At 39.4% G+C, this 17,644-nt stretch overlaps 1 protein-coding gene across 1 annotated transcript; it reads right to left on the bottom strand.

Annotated features, from left to right (window-relative positions):
* Nucleotides 1–225: 225 nt before the first annotated feature.
* On the bottom strand, nt 226–17,141 carry nab2 (NGFI-A binding protein 2 (EGR1 binding protein 2)). Its single transcript, XM_033966592.2, has 8 exons — nt 16,973–17,141; nt 15,149–15,508; nt 13,737–14,247; nt 12,202–12,335; nt 11,374–11,425; nt 11,171–11,282; nt 10,400–10,585; nt 226–2,175 (listed from the first exon to the last, which is right to left on the bottom strand). The coding sequence occupies exons 2-8, from the start codon at nt 15,502–15,504 to the stop codon at nt 2,087–2,089; spliced, it is 1,440 nt and encodes a 479-aa protein (XP_033822483.1). The 5' UTR covers nt 15,505–15,508; nt 16,973–17,141; the 3' UTR covers nt 226–2,086.
* Nucleotides 17,142–17,644: the final 503 nt, after the last annotated feature.

The following is a 17,644-nucleotide window of genomic DNA, read 5'->3' on the forward strand; positions in this document are numbered from 1 at the left end:
ATGAAGTCATACTTTCAGATGGGAGTCCTGTTTTCCCTGTTGATTACATTGGTGCCCCCTGGCTCTTATAACATGTAAGTGTTCGATGGGTAGTTACATAAATCTAAACATCCTATTGTGTTTTTGTGTCATTTGAGCAGACGACGCAGGTGAATCATTGTGAAAGCAGGAGCCAAACTGTGACGCATGTGTTGCCAGTCAAAGCACAACCATTCTCTCACTTTAGTGCAATAAAATAACATTTATTATGATGTAACAAAATAAATAATCTCTAAATCTGCAACGTAATAAACCAAAGAGGTCACTGGAGGTTGCGAGAGGGAAGGTGGAAGATGCACAAGCAGTGGTTTCATAATTGGACTCAACATTTACCCGATCAAATTATGTTTTATATTTGTTCACTTTTGAAGAAGTTGTTTTTATTACAAAACAGATACAAAAAAATCAATACTTTGAGTATTTCTTTCTATATTAACAGAGGTGGGTACTACTCAGTAACTTTTTAAATACAACTGTACTTCTCAGAGGATTTTTCAGACATCATACTTTTACTCCAACTTGAGTAATATATTTGACAAAGTAAAATTAGGGATGCACAGATTCCCATACTGGTATCAAAATATCTGAGCCGATACTGAAAAACTAGTATTTGTAACTTTTATTCATACAAAGCTGTTCAGTTGTTATTTGAAGGGTAAACAACCGTTACATAACACTATTTGATCTCTTGTGTAATAACCTAACTGTGTTTTAAGGAAATAAGTCCCATTTCTGTCCCTACACAGGTATTGGTTAATATCAGGTATCGACAAGAACTGATATCGGTATCGGAACTGAAAAAGCTGGGTCAGTTCATCCCCACAACAGACTTTTACTTCGTACTGAGTAAGTCCACAAGTGAAAAAAGCTTTATGTTGACGATATGAAATTATTTGAGATGATTTAGTTTGTCTCATTTTTGTGTCTGTTTGAAAATACCAGATTTTGTTCATTATTTAAACTTTCCAATTACATTCACTTCAAATAACAAACCTGAAGTTACCTCAAAACAGTTACTCTTACTGTTACTATTACTTGAGTAGTTTATGTCTTTAGTAATTTAATATCTTTGTACTACTATTATTGTTGAAGTAACAGGACTCTTACTTACAATTTTTGACTACTACCCACCTCTTTACCAAAACATAGCCTTTACATCGTGAGATGCTGATAAGTTGTAGTTTGAACGGAGCAATTACCCCTGAACGGGAAGATCACCAGTTCAATTCCCCAAACCACACTGATTGGCCAACTGAAAACCACTGCTCTGAGGGTAAGATCTGAACTTAGAAGCTGCTGCATTGAAAATCAAGCCATATAAGTTACACATTTTTCAATATTATAATATACAGTACAGTTCCTGAACATGAGCGAATGCAGGTAGTTACACTGTGTTTTGAGCTAATCTGTTACCACAACTCTAAATATCAGCTGCACAAAATCTACACGTCTCTATCTACAAAAAGCTCTCTATATTTTTTATATGTTACAATACTGTACAATGACGTCCGCACCGTGCCCCATTATAAACATTAATTTATTTTACAAAGTTATACTGCCACCTACTGCCCCACCAAAGTCAAACAAGCCAAATGAAAACATAATCATACACACAACAATACGGGTTTAACTTGTTGTAGAAATTTCAGATAGAGGGCAGGGGCCTGTTTAACTCTATGGACAATTCACTGTTTTGGAAATAATTAACTTAACAGAAAATGTATCTAATTTAAACAATTTTTAAAGCTATTTTGTTTTTTATTTTAGTCATGCAAGTGGTCATGTTAGTGAATACTAGTGTTGTCATGGTACTAACATTTCAAACTTGACTTCGATACTAAGGATGACACAATGACTTTTATATAATCAGTACTTGATCAAATGAGTTCTAGTTTCGATACTAGTTTTAGTTTTGATTAGTATCTGATTTTCGATACTTTTGACAACCCCAGTGAATACAGCACATGTTCACAGCATAGCAGGATCTGTGATTTTAAGTTTATAATAGTTTCTTATGGATAGATGGAGTTTATAATAGTGCCCTTGTTCATTTGGCTCGATGATAAGACTCCTCTTTGGTGACACTGGGGCTACTGCTTCTGCACACTGCGATGGTTCTTCTGTTGTTGTCGTGTTCTGGAGAGAAAAGGAACACAGTCAGTATTATATATGTAAGAGAATTTAAATAATTTATTTCTTGGATAAGGTGAAAACACTATAAACACCGAATACAGGGCGATTTTCTTAGAGCCAGGTCCCAATTTTGAATGTTTTCTTTGTATCTTTTATACCGTGTTTAAGAGATAACTAAAATGATCGGCTGTTTCTGTAGGAGGAGAGGGTGGTGGAAAAAGAAAAGCAGGGAATCACAATATAGTGATCTAACAAAAGCAGCAGATCGTCACAACAATGAGCTTATGATTCTTTTTTTATTACCATGATGTCCAGCCTTAACTGAACAGCGTCTTGGCTTTGACAGTTGTGAAAAGTGTTTAAAAACTCAGTTTAAAATGATATTTTTCACATTTTTGAAGCAATAAAAATCAGGTAAAGATGTTTCTGAAACTTTATAATCCTTGTTTATACATTTCGTCACATTTCAAGTTTTAAATGTGTTTTGACTGAACACATCCAAGTTATGGACATTGGTTAACGTATAGCTGCCTTTAAACTAATTATTTATTTTGAAATGTCTATGGAAAAAAATAAACAGGAAATTTTCGAGACTTTTGTACGTCATTGAAAAGGTCTAGCACCTGCTTGTTGCCATGGAAATGTTAGTGCATTGTTTTGTTTGAGGTTTTTTTCAGAGGTCCAAGGTCTGATCCAATATTTCCAGATTTTCTAAAGCTTACCAGCAACATTTACATTTCATGCATCTTAACAATTCTGGGTAGTTTTCTTCCAATTGTCTTTTAAAACAGTAAAAACAGGCTCTACCTTTTCCCATTTGCATGAAAGAATAAAACACTTTGACAGCAATAACAGATTATATAACATATTTTTTGTTTGCAAAGTTGCTCAGGTTGATGCCAAAAATAATATTGTCCCATGTTAACCTGTCCTGCTGGAGCTGAATTTTGGATGAGAGCCAATCCCAGAGGTTTTCCCCAGAACTGTAATTTCAGTGCTACATTTATTCAATTATGTGTATTTTTACTGCTCAGATACCTTCAAATACATGCTTTTTTCTTATGTCCCCCCCCCCCCCCCCCCCCCCCGGCTCATTAAACTCCACATACTTGAGCAAAACCGTTGTTACTATAGGCCTTCCTCTCTGTAAAACATTGCTGTGTTAAGCATTCTGTGACTGTCCCTGGTCTGCACTCAAGGTTAAGAAAACTTTTGAAACACAAAAAGAAGTCTGTGATGCAACCAGTTGTTTTTAAACTAAAGCTTCAGGGGAATTTTCCAAGAAATTCTCCCACGCTCATGAAGTCATCGTGGTCTGACCAACGCCACCACAGAAACTCATCGCTGTACAATAAAAAAGTCTGTCTAACCTGCACATGAAAAAGTTTTAGTTGTTTGGATTTAAGCAAAGTGTTATAATGTAATGGCTGTTTTCAGATTGTAGTGTACAGTATGCTGCTGCGGTCCCTCTCTTAAAGGAGCACTATGTAACATGTGAGGTCGAGGGTTTGCCACATGCTTGAGTGGGCTGATGGGGCTGATGTAGACTTGATTTAATGCTGATTTAGACTTGGCTTAGTCCTGGTCTTGTCCTAGTTTATTCCTGATATAGACTTGATTTAATCCTAGTCTAGTCCTTGTTTAGTCCTGATATAAAGTTGGTTTAGTCCTGATGTAGACTTGGTTTAGTCCTGGTCTAGTCCTTGTTTAGTCCTGATGTAAAGTTGGTTTAGTCCTGATGTAGACTTGGTTTAGTCCTGGTCTAGTCCTTGTTTAGTCCTGATGTAAAGTTGGTTTAGCCTGGTCTAGTCCTAGTTTAGTCCTGACATAGACTTGGTCTAGTCCCACACATGGGAACAGCACACAGCAGGTTTCATTTGCACAGATGTGACCAGGTGATAATGACGTCAGTGTAGAGCTGAGCAATTATGGAAAACAAATGTAATTATACTTGTGATTTGAGTTTTAATAGAAGAATTCAGCAGTGCACATTTTAAACACATCAGTAGAGATAACATTTGAGAGACGACCAAAATAATACAACACAAACTAATGCAAGAATCACATTTCAGAACAGACAGAGGTCGAAACTACAGGGTTAGCACATTTTAAAGGTTTAATATGGAACTTTTCAGGAGTTTAAAACCATATTGTGGACTAAAGAAGCAAGATTAATCATATTTGAATCTAAATTGTTATTTGATTGGGTGCAATTCCCAAATCACTGCAGTTTTGGAAGTGTCATAATTTTCTCCACAGAACAAGAAAAATGTAGTGTCTTATTCTGCATAAAAACTGTTAACACTGTAGTTTAGATCTGTACAAACATGTTCTGAAATTGTCAGATGCCCTCCCTGTGTGTCAGAAATGTAATTGTTTTAGTTTGTCAGTTCAGATTTTTGTCTTGTTTTCAGTGCTGGATGAAGTACTCAATTTTGCTATTTCAAGTAGAAGTAAAAGTATCACATGAAAAAATCTGCTCATGTAAAAGTATTTAAGTACCCATTAAAAAATGTACTTAAAGAGTAAAAAGTAAAAGTATTTCACGCAAGTGTTCATTTGTTTAAGTGTTAAATGTAGTGATACTGATAAAAAATGAGAAATATTTTGGTCACAGTAAAAATATGAGTCAGTTTCTTTATTTTTCTTATGCATTTTGTGTATTTATTTTTGTTTACTCAAAGACGACACTTGAACTCGAAAACTTTAGTTCAGATGTTTCCACAAACATGGTAAAATACTCCCTCAAATCATATGAAAAGTACTTTTTACTTTTCAGTCCAGTTACAAATGTAGTGAAGTAGAAAGAACAGATACTGCTCTCAAATGCAAAGTAAAAGTAAAAGTATACACTGTAAAATGTACTTAAGTAAAAGTACAGGTACCTAAAATTTCTACTTAAGTACAGTACTTTACTACTTTTAGTTTGTTACCTTCTACCACAGTTTTTAAAATGTAAACGTTGAACAGAATCCTACTATTAAAACATAAATCGCAAATCTAATCGCAATGATGTCAGAAAAATATCAAACACTGCAGGCAAAGCAACAACATCTCCATCGAGACAACCTCGCCTGAAAAGTCACACAGTGTACATTTAAATATTTCCAGTATTTTGTGATTTGCTGATTAATTCTTTGGTTGCCTTCCGTTGAATGTTGCGTGTGTTTGTCTGTGTTCAGACATGTGCTGGGTCCTGTTCACTGTGGAGAATCTGCCCACTCCCGTCTTAATCTGGAGCTGTGTCACTGTGACTCAGAACTACGCCCCAAAAATTAACTCCCACGGCTCCATCGCCCTTCACACCCACTCACTCTCTCTCTTTTTCTGTCCTCTATCTAGCTCTCACTTCCTCTCTCTCTCTGTATGTCTATTCTCTCTCTTTCTCCCTGCTACCTCTCTCTCTCTTCCACCTCTGTTTCCTCTGTCTCTCTCTGTGTATATCTATTCTATCTCTTTCTCCCTCCCCTCTCTCTTCTATCTGTTTCCTCTCCCTACCTATTCTTTTAAGCTTTCTCCTTTATCTCATTTCCTCTCTCTCTGTATGTCTATTCTCTCTCTTCCTCCCTCCCCCCCTCTCTTCTACCTCTGTTTCCTCTCTCCCCTCTCTATTTCTCCCTTCATCTTTCTCTCCTACCCTCTCTTTCTTTCTCCCTCTTATTCTCTCTTTCCCTCCTTACTTCTGATTCTTTCTTGCTTTTTCTCCTGTATAAATAGCCCCTTATTTCCCTCCTCACTCTCTCCTCCTGTTCCCTCTCTCCCCTCCCCTTCTCTCCCTTTCTTTCTTCTCCCTTCCCACTTCTGAATCTCTCACTTTTTATTCCTTTTCTCTCCCTCTTTCTCTCCATTCTCTTTCTCTATTTCCACTATCTTCTTTCCTTCTATATGTCTGTATATGTCTGTGCTCTCCCTCCTCTCTACTACTACTTCTGTTTCCTCCTCCCTATCTCTCTCCTTCTCCCTCTCCTCGTCCCCATTCCCTCCTTACTTCTGATTCTCTCTTGCTATTTCACCCTCTCTTTCCATCCTCTTTGTCTATCTCTCTATCTCCATCACCTTTTGACTCCACAATCTTCTTTCCTTCTATAAATCCTTGCCCTTCCTCTCTCGTTCTGTGTGTATATATGCCTGTTCTCTCTTTCCCTCCTCTCTCTACTACTACTTCTGTTTCCTTCTCCCTATCTCTCTCCTTCCCCCTCTCTTCCTGTCCTCTTTCTCACCTTCCCTCCTTACTTCTGATTCTCTCTTGCTATTTCACCCTCTCTTTCTCTCTTTCCATCCTCTCTCTCTATCTCCATCATCTTTTAACTCCAAAATCTTCTTTCCTTTCATAAACCCTTGACCCTCCTCTCCCTCCTCCGTTTCTTTCTCTCCTGTTTTTTCAGACACCCAAACACTCACCCATCAGCCCCTCCAAACATCACCAGTTACTCACTAAAACAACACAACACATTCACCGGCGACGTGTGTGAAGTGTCTTGCTTAAAGGCACAAGACTAACATGAACACAATACAAAATAAATGCGTAGTGTCGTGTAGAATCAGTCACTCAAAGTGCTTTACATCAAGGAACCACACACACATTCACACACCAGTGTACACAGACACTGGGACGAGGTGGGTTAACTGTCTTGCTCAAGGACACAACAACAGAGAGCTGGAATCACAAACTGTGGGTCAGTGGATCTGACCATTCAACCAATTGTGTTTATATTGAGAGTGACTTCAGGTCAGTGGACAAACGCTCTACCAACTGAGCCACAGTCGCCCGTGCTATAGATAGTCATCTTAATCAATACACAAAATACAAAATGTGAATATTTTTATACATCTGATAAATCTGTCTTGTAAGTTTTAGTGGAGCTGTGACTTTGGTCTTTACAAAAATACATTGAAACTTAAATTAAACTGAAATGTTTCACAGTGGTATAAACCTATCCATCATGTGTTGGTGGAGTTACCTAATTAGTTACCGAAATATGCAGGATAATAGATCTATGTGAATTCAAATGTAGTTAAATATATTTTCTATTGTATTGTATTTTATTCTATTAAGTATTTCTTATTTATATATAGTAAGTACACATTTGATACTTAAAGGTCTTCTATTACACAAAACTGACTCTTGTGAGCTTTAATTCATGTTATAATGCTGTTACCTCCTCAAAAACCGCCTTGGAGTTGTGTTTTGTTTCATTCACACATGTTTGAGTAACACTTTATTATTAGTCTGTAACATCTCCAAAGCTCAAAATGCTCTGTTCCACGTTGTGATGTCATGAAGTGGTCATATTCAAATTAACAGCCACCTTTTACCTTTAGCTCAGCGGACATAAGCAATTCCAGGACTGAAATCATTGCTGGAGTTACCTCATTGTTTCCATGGCGATTGCTAAGCCAATATCATTTTGTGGAACATTCTCCAAGGGAAGGTTTTGGACCCTCTACCTAAAAAAGTATATAGCGCCACTTTAAACAGCATCAGTTCATTCTAACAGCTATCAAATAAAATAAATAAGTAATATCATAAAATTCAAAACATAATATGAGTTTGTGAGATAAAAATAGAGACTCAAACTTTTACAGTACACGCTCCACAAACATGGGATTTCTCTCCTCCTCCTCCTCTCTTTCTCGCTCTCTCTCTCTCCTCTGTCTCTCCCTCCCTCTCTCTCTCCACTGTGCCCACGCTAATGCTCGCCCGCCCGCCGGTCTGACGTCAAAGCCACAGTCACAGGGAGGGGGCGCCAGAGCACACCGCCCACAGAGCACTTCCTCTCCTCCCCCCTGCTCCCCTCCTCGATCGCCCACGCCTCGGCTTCCTCCTTCCACACTGTCACAACTGCACTTGTCCTGGAGAATTATGGGTCCCCTTTATTCAAATCATAACTAAATATTGTGAGAGTAAATCCAAATATTAACTTAAAGAACCATATGTAAGATGTAAGAACATGACCTATCTGTGTCCACATATATGAGGTAAACATGTTCAAATCAAACATAGCTTCTCCTGATAACTATTCTAACGCTGATTTATTCTTCATTATAAAAAACAATGGACAGGATGGACTTGTTTATGTTATAATCTGGTGTTTTGGTTCAAGAGAGTCATCCAATCAGAAAGCACAACGAGCCTCACACGAGTCTCTCATTTGTGTTGCCAGTTTCTATAGTGAAATCCAGTTGGTTTAAAACTAAAATGCGTCTCTCTGATCTGAATGGTCACTACCTAAACCCAGCACCTGCAGATAATCATGAATCAGTGCTAGTGCAGCCTCTGCAGCTCAGTGAGTGAATTCTGAAGGTTCTGACCTTTTACATCCCCAACAGCTGCTCCTGAGAACCAGCTGTTCCTGTTGTCCATTTCAAAATACTTTACTAACTCTATACTTTACTAACACTAACCCTAACAACATATAATTTCTAGACCTAAACTAGGTCTAGACTAGGACTAAACCAATATCGACTGGGTCTGAACCAGTCCTAAAGGTGCTAACCAGAACTAATCCAGGAGTAAGTCAGGTTTAAACTAGAACTAAAACTATAACTCAACATGAATACATGGCTTTGTTGTATTTTTTGTGATTTAAACCTGTAAAACACTTTGGCCAACCATACTTGTTCTGAAATGTACCATAGAAATGGCATGACTAAACCAGATTTCAACAACGTTATGTTCACACTTGTCCTGGTTTAATCCTACTTTCGTTCAAATGTAGACTTGGTTTGGTCCTGTTCTAGTCCAGGTTTAGTCCCACTTTAGTTCCGTTTCTGATGAACTGTGTGAAGCAGTAAAACCAGTTCTAAAGTAATAAAATTACACTTGGTTTGATCTAAACTAGGACTAAACCAATAGTAAACAAGACTAAACCAGGCCTAAACCAGGAGTAAACCTACCAGGACTACACCAGGTCCTAACCAGAACTAACTCAGGAATACATCAGGTGTAAACTGTTCTAAACCAGGACTAAAACTCAGCTAAATCAGAACCTGGACTAAAATAAAACCCCAACTACAACTAAAGAACTACGGACCTGAGTATTTCAAATGCCTCTCTCAGTTATGTGAAGTTAGCTTTAGCCTCGCCTCTCCTCTTCACTGTGTTGTTGGGCACTTTTTTTCTTGTGAGATTGTGAGATGTGTAATTTTCTACGCGTCTCAAACGGAGGCGTCGCGATCCTGACTCACTCTGGTTCAAAACAGTCCAGCAAATATTCATTGTTAGAGTAAAGGTTAAAGGGATCGCTGTCAATGGGATTTTCAACACAAAACCTCAAGACAATATCGGTGAGTCACTACTGAGGGACAGGAGTAAGGGGCATTGGACTGTTTATTCTCAGACTGCGGTGTAAGAAACATTTAAAACTATTACAAAAATGCAATTACTACAACATTACTGAAGTAGTCAAATAAATGTATGCAATTATGAAATGTCTTACAGTTAAAAAGATGGTAAAATGGTTCATGGTTATAGTTTTATGCAGGACTATTGCATCATTACATGAAAGAACCACGAACCCATTCACACACACATCCATGCACCAGTGTACGCGGACACCATGACAACATTCATCTGTGGGAGCTGGAATCAAACCGCCAACCTGTGGGTCAATGGATCTCATGGCTCAACCAATGATGTTTATGCCGAGAGCGGGATTCGAACCCCCAACCTTCAGATAAATGGATAAACGCTCTACCAACTAAGCCTCCACTATGCACTATGGAACTTTGTAGGTAGAGAATCCACCACATGTTTGTCGCCATGGGGATGTTATGTCTATGCTTCGCCAGAAATATTTCCCAGTATGGCATTAAACTTCTATCTATCTTGCATGTGTTAATTTACAAATGTTTTACTGCTAAAGAAATTCACTGAAAAGCATGCATTGTTACACTGAGCTTGCTTGCCTCTCCACAGATCTGATATGTAACTTGACCTGAGGCGTCATAAGCTTGTGAAAACAGATTATTTTAAAGCCACACCATGGAATATTCCTGGCAAAGTAGTAACATCTCCATTGCAACACTCGAGAGATTTTTTTATTAGAGGTTGCCACATCGAATCAGTCAAATTTTTTACATCAGATGCCCTTCCTTTTGCAGTCTTATACCATCACTGCAGTCGGACATGAGGTTTCTTATCGGGGACACAACATATGAGACATTTTTCCAATACCACTTCATTATAAATATCTTAGTATTGTTAAATGATGATCTGTGCGTTTACCTGTTGTATGGTTTCCCTCTGGCGCCAGGCTGATTTTGGCCGCCCGGTCATGTGACACCAGTCTGGCCAATCGCAGCCCTTCGTCCATCAGAGTCTGCTGCATCAGGTGACGACTCCAGTTCGCGTGATTGGACGAGTCGTTGTGTGGGCGGGGAGAGGGCGACTTGTTACACTGCGATCCGACATCTAAAGAACAGAAGTGTATTTGAATGATGTGATAATGAAACGATCACCAATGCAACTGTTTAGTAGATATATATGTTCTCAAGTTCAAGTGTTTATTTAAATAGCACATAGACAGGAAGCTGAGGGTGGATGTCACTGACGACATGTTAAACACTACACAAATAAAATGAATACTTCAATGGAGGACACTTCTGTGTTTAGAAAGAGGGATGTTTGTGTCTCAATGCTATTGCTAATGCTAATTTTGAGGCATAATAAATATTAAAGCAACACTGTAAACTGAAGTATTTTACATAAAAAATGGGGTAATCTTTATTTTAACTAATTTGAAGTTTATTAAGCTTATTTTATATTTTCCGATTTAAAAAAAGAGTGACTGTTAGCTTTGAGACGCAGTGAGCTAGCTAGCATGCTGCTGTGCATAGAGCCTATACAATGAACGACAAATTATGAACAAAATCCAGACATCCAGACACTTGGATGCATATCTGATTGGCTGATCTGCCAGGTCAATCACACCCGGCCCCACACCACTGAGATATTTCATTCAGAGCAGGTGAACCTAATAAAGTGTGTGACATTTACCATGTGAGACACTGTCCAGACTCTCCGCTGATAAACTGTCTTCATCGTTGCGTTGGTTCAGATTCTCAGGGCCTTCCACGCTCAAAAGAGACAAGTTTTCAGGAACCAAAACCTGAAATGTGTCACGGCATTTAAAGATGACAACAGATTTAACAAAAGCTGATAATTGTTAAATAAATAAATAAATAAATGTTATAGCTCACCTCGTGTCTTGGTCTCTTCAGAGGCAGTATGTGATTCTCCTCTGCGTTGGTCCTGTAACATATTTATTCTATTCAATTTAAGTTTATTTACAATAGCACATTTAAAAAAGTGACTTCATATAAAAGTCAACCAAAAACAAATATACAGATAACACGATACATAGGAAAAACACAATAAAACACCAAGATGTCCTGTAGCTAGTGTTAAATACCAGGGAGAAGAGGTGGGTTTTCAGTCTAGTCTTGCTCTAGTTGCCTTTCAGTATTGCAGTATTGCACTTGACAAGTGAAACACTCCATAACAGTAGGTGGCGCTAAGCTACATATGAAGTCACTATCGCCACAGCTACCCTGGGGTAGACTGCCAGAAATGAAGCTGCCGATCTGCCCCATCGGCCCCTACGACCACCACCAATAACTCACACACCACAGTCTTACCAGGCAACGTGGGTAAAGTGTCTTGCCAAAGGACGCAACAATACCATGCATTTGAGCAGGGTTTGAACTGCCAAACTTGAGATTCACCTGATTGATCTGAAAGTTTTATAGTTCTGAATACATTATATATTAATAAAACAAATGCAAAATCATCCTTTTACACCAGAATCCTTCCATAAATCTTGAATGGCGACTAAAATCCACTGAAATACACGACGCATGTTTTTGAGTGATTCATTCCTTTCATGTTCGAGTTGCTCCAAGGTTTTTCATCAATACATTTTATAAACAGCATCAAAACAATTACACTCTCAAGGTGCAATCAGGCTAGCACGGCAGGGGGGGTGTTGGTAACCGGTTGCTATGGCAGAGGTTAACAGTGGTAGTTACCTGGCATGTTTCAGGGTCGAGGCGTAGGCGCATTTTCGGGCCACTTGCCGAGCCAAAGAAAACAGCTCGACGCGTCTGAGGAGGAGGGCGTTGTCTCGGATACAGAACTGAGCGGCCGCTTCGTTTATGATCAGCTGAACAAAAAACAAGTTAATTATGTTTCATTTGTTTTTCTAAAGAGGTGTTTAATAAGACCTTTGGATTTGTGTATGCAGTGTGCCCTATGTTGGTCATCTGAATAAAGCCACTTCACTACTACTAGTACTACTACAACTACTACTACTGCTAGCACTACTACTACTAAAACAACAAAACTTGTCCTTACATTGATAGTATTTACACCAGGTTACTCTAACTGCATTGAAGTGTGGGTCAAATGGAGAAGACAGGCTACTATTACTACTGATACTACTACTGCTACTGCGATTACTACTACTACTGCACTACTACTACTACTACTACTACTACTACTACTACTACTACTACTACTACTACTCATGCTACTGCTACTACTACTACTATATTGCTGCTATTTCCACCAGGTGCATTGAAGAGTGGGTACTACTACTACTACTACTACTACTACTACTACTACTACTACTAATACTACTAATACTACTACTACTGCTAGTACAATACCTACATTTATTGTGACTGCTAGTAGTACCACTGTTATAAAACCTGCTGCTGTTTTAAATACTACTGGTGTTACTATTTCCTTATGGTTTTTGCTTTTAGTACAAAGATTTAACTGCACTTAAAGTTTAAACTAATGAAAATGACCCTCCATACTGCAGTAGGCGTACTTACAACTACACAACTGAAAACACTGCCTCCAAAAACACACAATCTGTTGATCTAAAAATGTGTTTTTCAAAATATACTTAGAAATTATTCACTAAAATGCACACACAAACGTAATTTTATTTGTTGTATTTTAAAGTAATAAACATTTTGATACAACTTTATAATAAGTACATTCATACAGTACTACTTAACAACTTACTCAAGAGGTTAGTGTGTTAATTAAGTAGTTATTAAGCCTGGATAATACTTAATAATCTTAATATGTTTGTTCATTATGATTTAAATCTTTCTTAATGCTATATTAAAGGCCTTGTATGTATTGTATTGTATTGTATTGTATTGTATTGTATTGTATTGCATTGTATTGTACTGTATTGTATTGTATTGTATTGACATATTAGATAAGCAGCTCTAGAGGTTAAAATAAGTCCACTGTGGGCTGTATGCATCAAATTATAAAGCGTTTTATTGTCCAAGAATCAGGAAGTACACATTAGCAGGCCAGTTGTCAAAGCAAAACTCCACTCTGGTGTCTAAGAGCTGTGAAAAGCTCTTATAAACTCATCTTGGTGAAGAATTAGGTTGTTCTGAATGTGTAAGGTAAGTGTGGAATAACTTTGGACCACTGCAAAATGAACTAGCTTTGTTTTAAAGTTTTTTTTTAAGACAGTAAAAATGCGGTACAGTGCCTTTCAGACTAATTAAGTAAATATCATTCCATTTATTACCTCATGATGCGTGAGCTGTTTGCCCTCTCTCCTTTTCGAATCAAACCGTCCATAGATCAAACTGTATTTCCTGATCTCCTCTTCCTTGTTCACATCTTGCGCCCCCATTTTGAAGATATGCCCCACTGTCTTTGCCATCTTCTTGTTCATCCTTAGCAGCGTCTTCACCTCTGTAGGATCTGATCTGGGTAGTGTCCTTAACAGTCTATCTACACTCTCTATCACTGCTTTGGCTGTGTCCGGATCAAGTTGACCGCCCGACCAGGCCGATAGAGTAGAGGAGGAGCTGGGGGAGGCGGAGGGCAGGGCGCAGATGGAGAGGAGAGGGGGGCTGGGGGTATCTTCGTCTGGGCCAGAGGGGCAGTTGGCATCCTGGTCGGGGCAAAGCCATTGGGGGTCCATGGGAGAGAGTTTGTCCCGGTAGTGGTGGTCCGGAGGCTGGGGAGATGGCTGAGAGCACGGGCTCCTGGGGCTGCCGCTGTGCATGGGGGTCAGGCAGGCTCTGTCCTCCCTGTGAGAGAAGAAGAACGTCACTGGAGGCTTTAGGGTTGAGCGATATGACACAAAAAAAACGATCACTATTTCCTTTTGTTGTATTAATCAATCCCAATTTGCATTTCTATTTCTTGGCTCATTTAAAACAGATAAAAATGGTCGTCAATAATCATTTCCTGAACTGCTTTCCAAACCACCTCTCCATTAAAAAGACCCAAGCAGATTATTAACAATTAGAAATGACTAAATCTTAATCTCGATTTCATTTATGCAGTGAGCAGGGTCACCTTTCCACAGATCTGACCTGTAACTAGACATGGGACCATATGGAAATTTGGCGTCACGATTATCATGGCCAAAATAACTGTGATTAACAATAACATCACAATAAATATTAAAGTTGCAGACAGTTTAAAAATGCTACGGATATGAATCATTAGACTTGTAATTATGTACAGGCTGCATTTTTAAACTGCTATAGTGTTGTACTTTGATCTAGGACGCTTCATCATTTTTATTTTTATTTTTTAGCTTTTAGCTAGCTTTTTTAGCTTGTTGGAGATTCTCACAATAAACAATATTAATGCTAATCTTCCCCTCCCTTCCTTGATGTAAAGCGGAAAAGCCCTATATAAAAACTTGACCATTTCCCATTTTTACCATAATTTGTGTGTGATGTGTTATGTTCAGAAGATGGTGATTTTATTATAGATTTAAATTGGTTAAAGTGCCATCTGCTAGACTTCTTAGCTGTGGTAACACTGGTATAGTTCTCTCCTACGAGTTTCGGGGGTGTGTTATTGTTTTATTTTAATATTTTTATAGTTTGTCTGTTTTTACTCTGGATCACGAGTGTCAACTAAAAATATCTATGTAACTATACCTATTCATGGATGCTGGGACAAATCCACACCCACCTTTCACATGGAGACCCCGGCTGCCCGTTGCTCAGACTCTTGCCCGCTCTGGTCCCTGTCCCTTCCACTTTAAACATTGGTAGTGCCCCCAGAGGCACGGAGGACACGGGCTGGCTGAACACAGCGGGGTTAGCGGCCCAGTCCCTCAGAGCTTTCTGCAGACGCCGCACGTGCAGAGGTTTAGTAGCCATTCCCACCAAAGCCATGATCTCTAGAAACTCCTCCTCTGCCGCCTCGCACAGCTGCTGCACGTCGTCGCCGCCCTGCTGGATGAACGTGTCATAGTAGGAGAGCAGATTGGCCCGCTGCAGGACGCGGTACAACTGTAACTCACCCAGGGTCCGAGGGAGAGACATGGCACTGCAGAGGGGAGCAGAAATATAGTGCCATTAGAGGAGAGAATAGAGCCTTTCAAGGGTCAAGGCCTGTATCTTATAACACAGGATCCATAATGATATCTGTACAAAAGTGTCAAGTCTTATCTTATAACAGGCACACAGGCGCAGGTATACTGCTAAATAATGTAAAATTGCTTGAAAAGTTGGTGCTGAATAATTAATGTGGCCAAAGCTCCTTGTTAAAGCTCGATCTCATCAGATCTCAGAAGCTAAGCAGGGCTGGGCCTGGTTATTACTCGGATGGAGAGCACCATGTGCCGCAGTGAGGCAGCAGCGGCGGAAACTGTTGTTGTTTCCTTTGGAAAGACACTCCACACCCATTGGGTGACATGAATGTGATGTTGTGAGTGTTGGTCATAGTCAAAGGGCCCGATGGCACAGAGTGGCAGCCTCACTTGGATCAGTCTCCCCCAGGGCAGCTGTGGCAAAGTGAGTGAATAATGCACAAAACTGTAAAGCGACTTTGAGCGTCTGAAAAAGTGCTGTATAAGACTACAGTTATAGTGTTTCTGCTCTTGAAGTAATTTCAGGATAAATGTAAACGGCTCAAAGTGTATTTTTGTGCATGTTGGAGCATAAACCTTTGGGTGGCAGCAGTTGGAGTTGAGCGTTTGGCAACAAACATGAAAGTTCAATCCCTACTCTCAACATTGCATAATGTTGTGTCCTTGAGCAAGACACTCCTCTCCTCCGTTTGTGTCCAGCGCCTGTGTACTTTCTAGTGTTCAGTGTCTACGTATATCTGACCATTTACTTTGCAGCATTTTTCTTCATAATTCTTGCTCAAAATGTAAATAAAACACAGACTAAATGAGATGGCTTTTTTGTTTGTATCTAATTACTAAAATTATAATGTTCAACCTTTAGTGACCCACGCAAAGATCTCCCACAACCTCTGAGTCCCCACCCACAACTTGGTAATTACAAATGACTAAAACTGCAGATGCACGGTTCAACAGCTGTCCATTGTCCAGGTCCATATGTAGGCAGCACTAGTACATCTATTTATACACGATAGCACATTCATTACAAAAGAAAAACAAACTCTAGTCGTGGCAAAAGCGCTATACAGAGAGATCCCAGCGTTACTGATATTACCCAAACAAGCTGTGTATAACTGCACCAAACGGCTCGTTATAATGCATTAAAACTAGGCATTACAATTACGCACGATGGCACCACATGTGTTACGCTCCGGCAGACCCAGCGCTCACCTTGTTTCGCTCAGGTACACGGACGTGCCGAGAGGGGACCGACGTAATTACGCAGATCGGGTCTCCCCAACGAACGACGACACCAACAGCGCGCTCCTACGATGTTCTGACGCGTGAAGACGGACACCAAATGTTTTTTACCAAGCATTTAAATCCGGTTCAACTCTAAATGGACCAACAAATCGAAAAGAAAATATAAAATAATTAATTACCTTGCAGTTTTTGCCCAAAGCGTCCTCGGCTCAGACTGTTGTGGAGTGGATCCCCGTGGCTCGTCTGCAGCAGTCAGTGGCAGAAATCCTCCGCGCGCGCACCGTATTGGTTGCTGGCTGCCTTTTTGCCGTGTGTGTGGGCTGGAGAATGGCGGGGGCGGACTGCAGCACGCCATCTGACCGAAAAAGAGCCTTCCTCTCCCGGTAGAGAGGCGGCTTTCAAATTGGAGATGTGGGTGGTAGGCGTGGGGGGATGAAATTAACCCTCTGCGTCTCTCAAGAACTGCCGCTCCTACTTCTACTTCTGCTGCTACAGGGGTCCCCATAGTTCACTCGTACACTTAGACATGCCCAGTTATTATGCATATAACTTAACCAATAATATTAACTTATATAGCATAAAGTGTAGGGTTGCCTATAGACATAACATAGCAAACCACATTATCTCAAGAGTTTCCCATTACTGTGCCAAAATCCACTTTTATTCTCTGGCCCCGCGTGAGTTTTGTGGTCCCCTGTGGTTTTAATAGTTTTATTTATTTATTTAATTATTTTAAGTGTCTTTTTTATTTTATTTTCAGTCTTTGTTTATTATTTTAGAGTTTTACGGTTATTTTTAAGAGCACTGGTAGAACAGCTGTGTATTTGTTTGTTTTGAATGGTTTTCTGTGC

Source organism: Periophthalmus magnuspinnatus, chromosome 5 (genome assembly GCF_009829125.3).
Source record: "Periophthalmus magnuspinnatus isolate fPerMag1 chromosome 5, fPerMag1.2.pri, whole genome shotgun sequence".
NCBI lineage: Eukaryota > Metazoa > Chordata > Actinopteri > Gobiiformes > Gobiidae > Periophthalmus > Periophthalmus magnuspinnatus.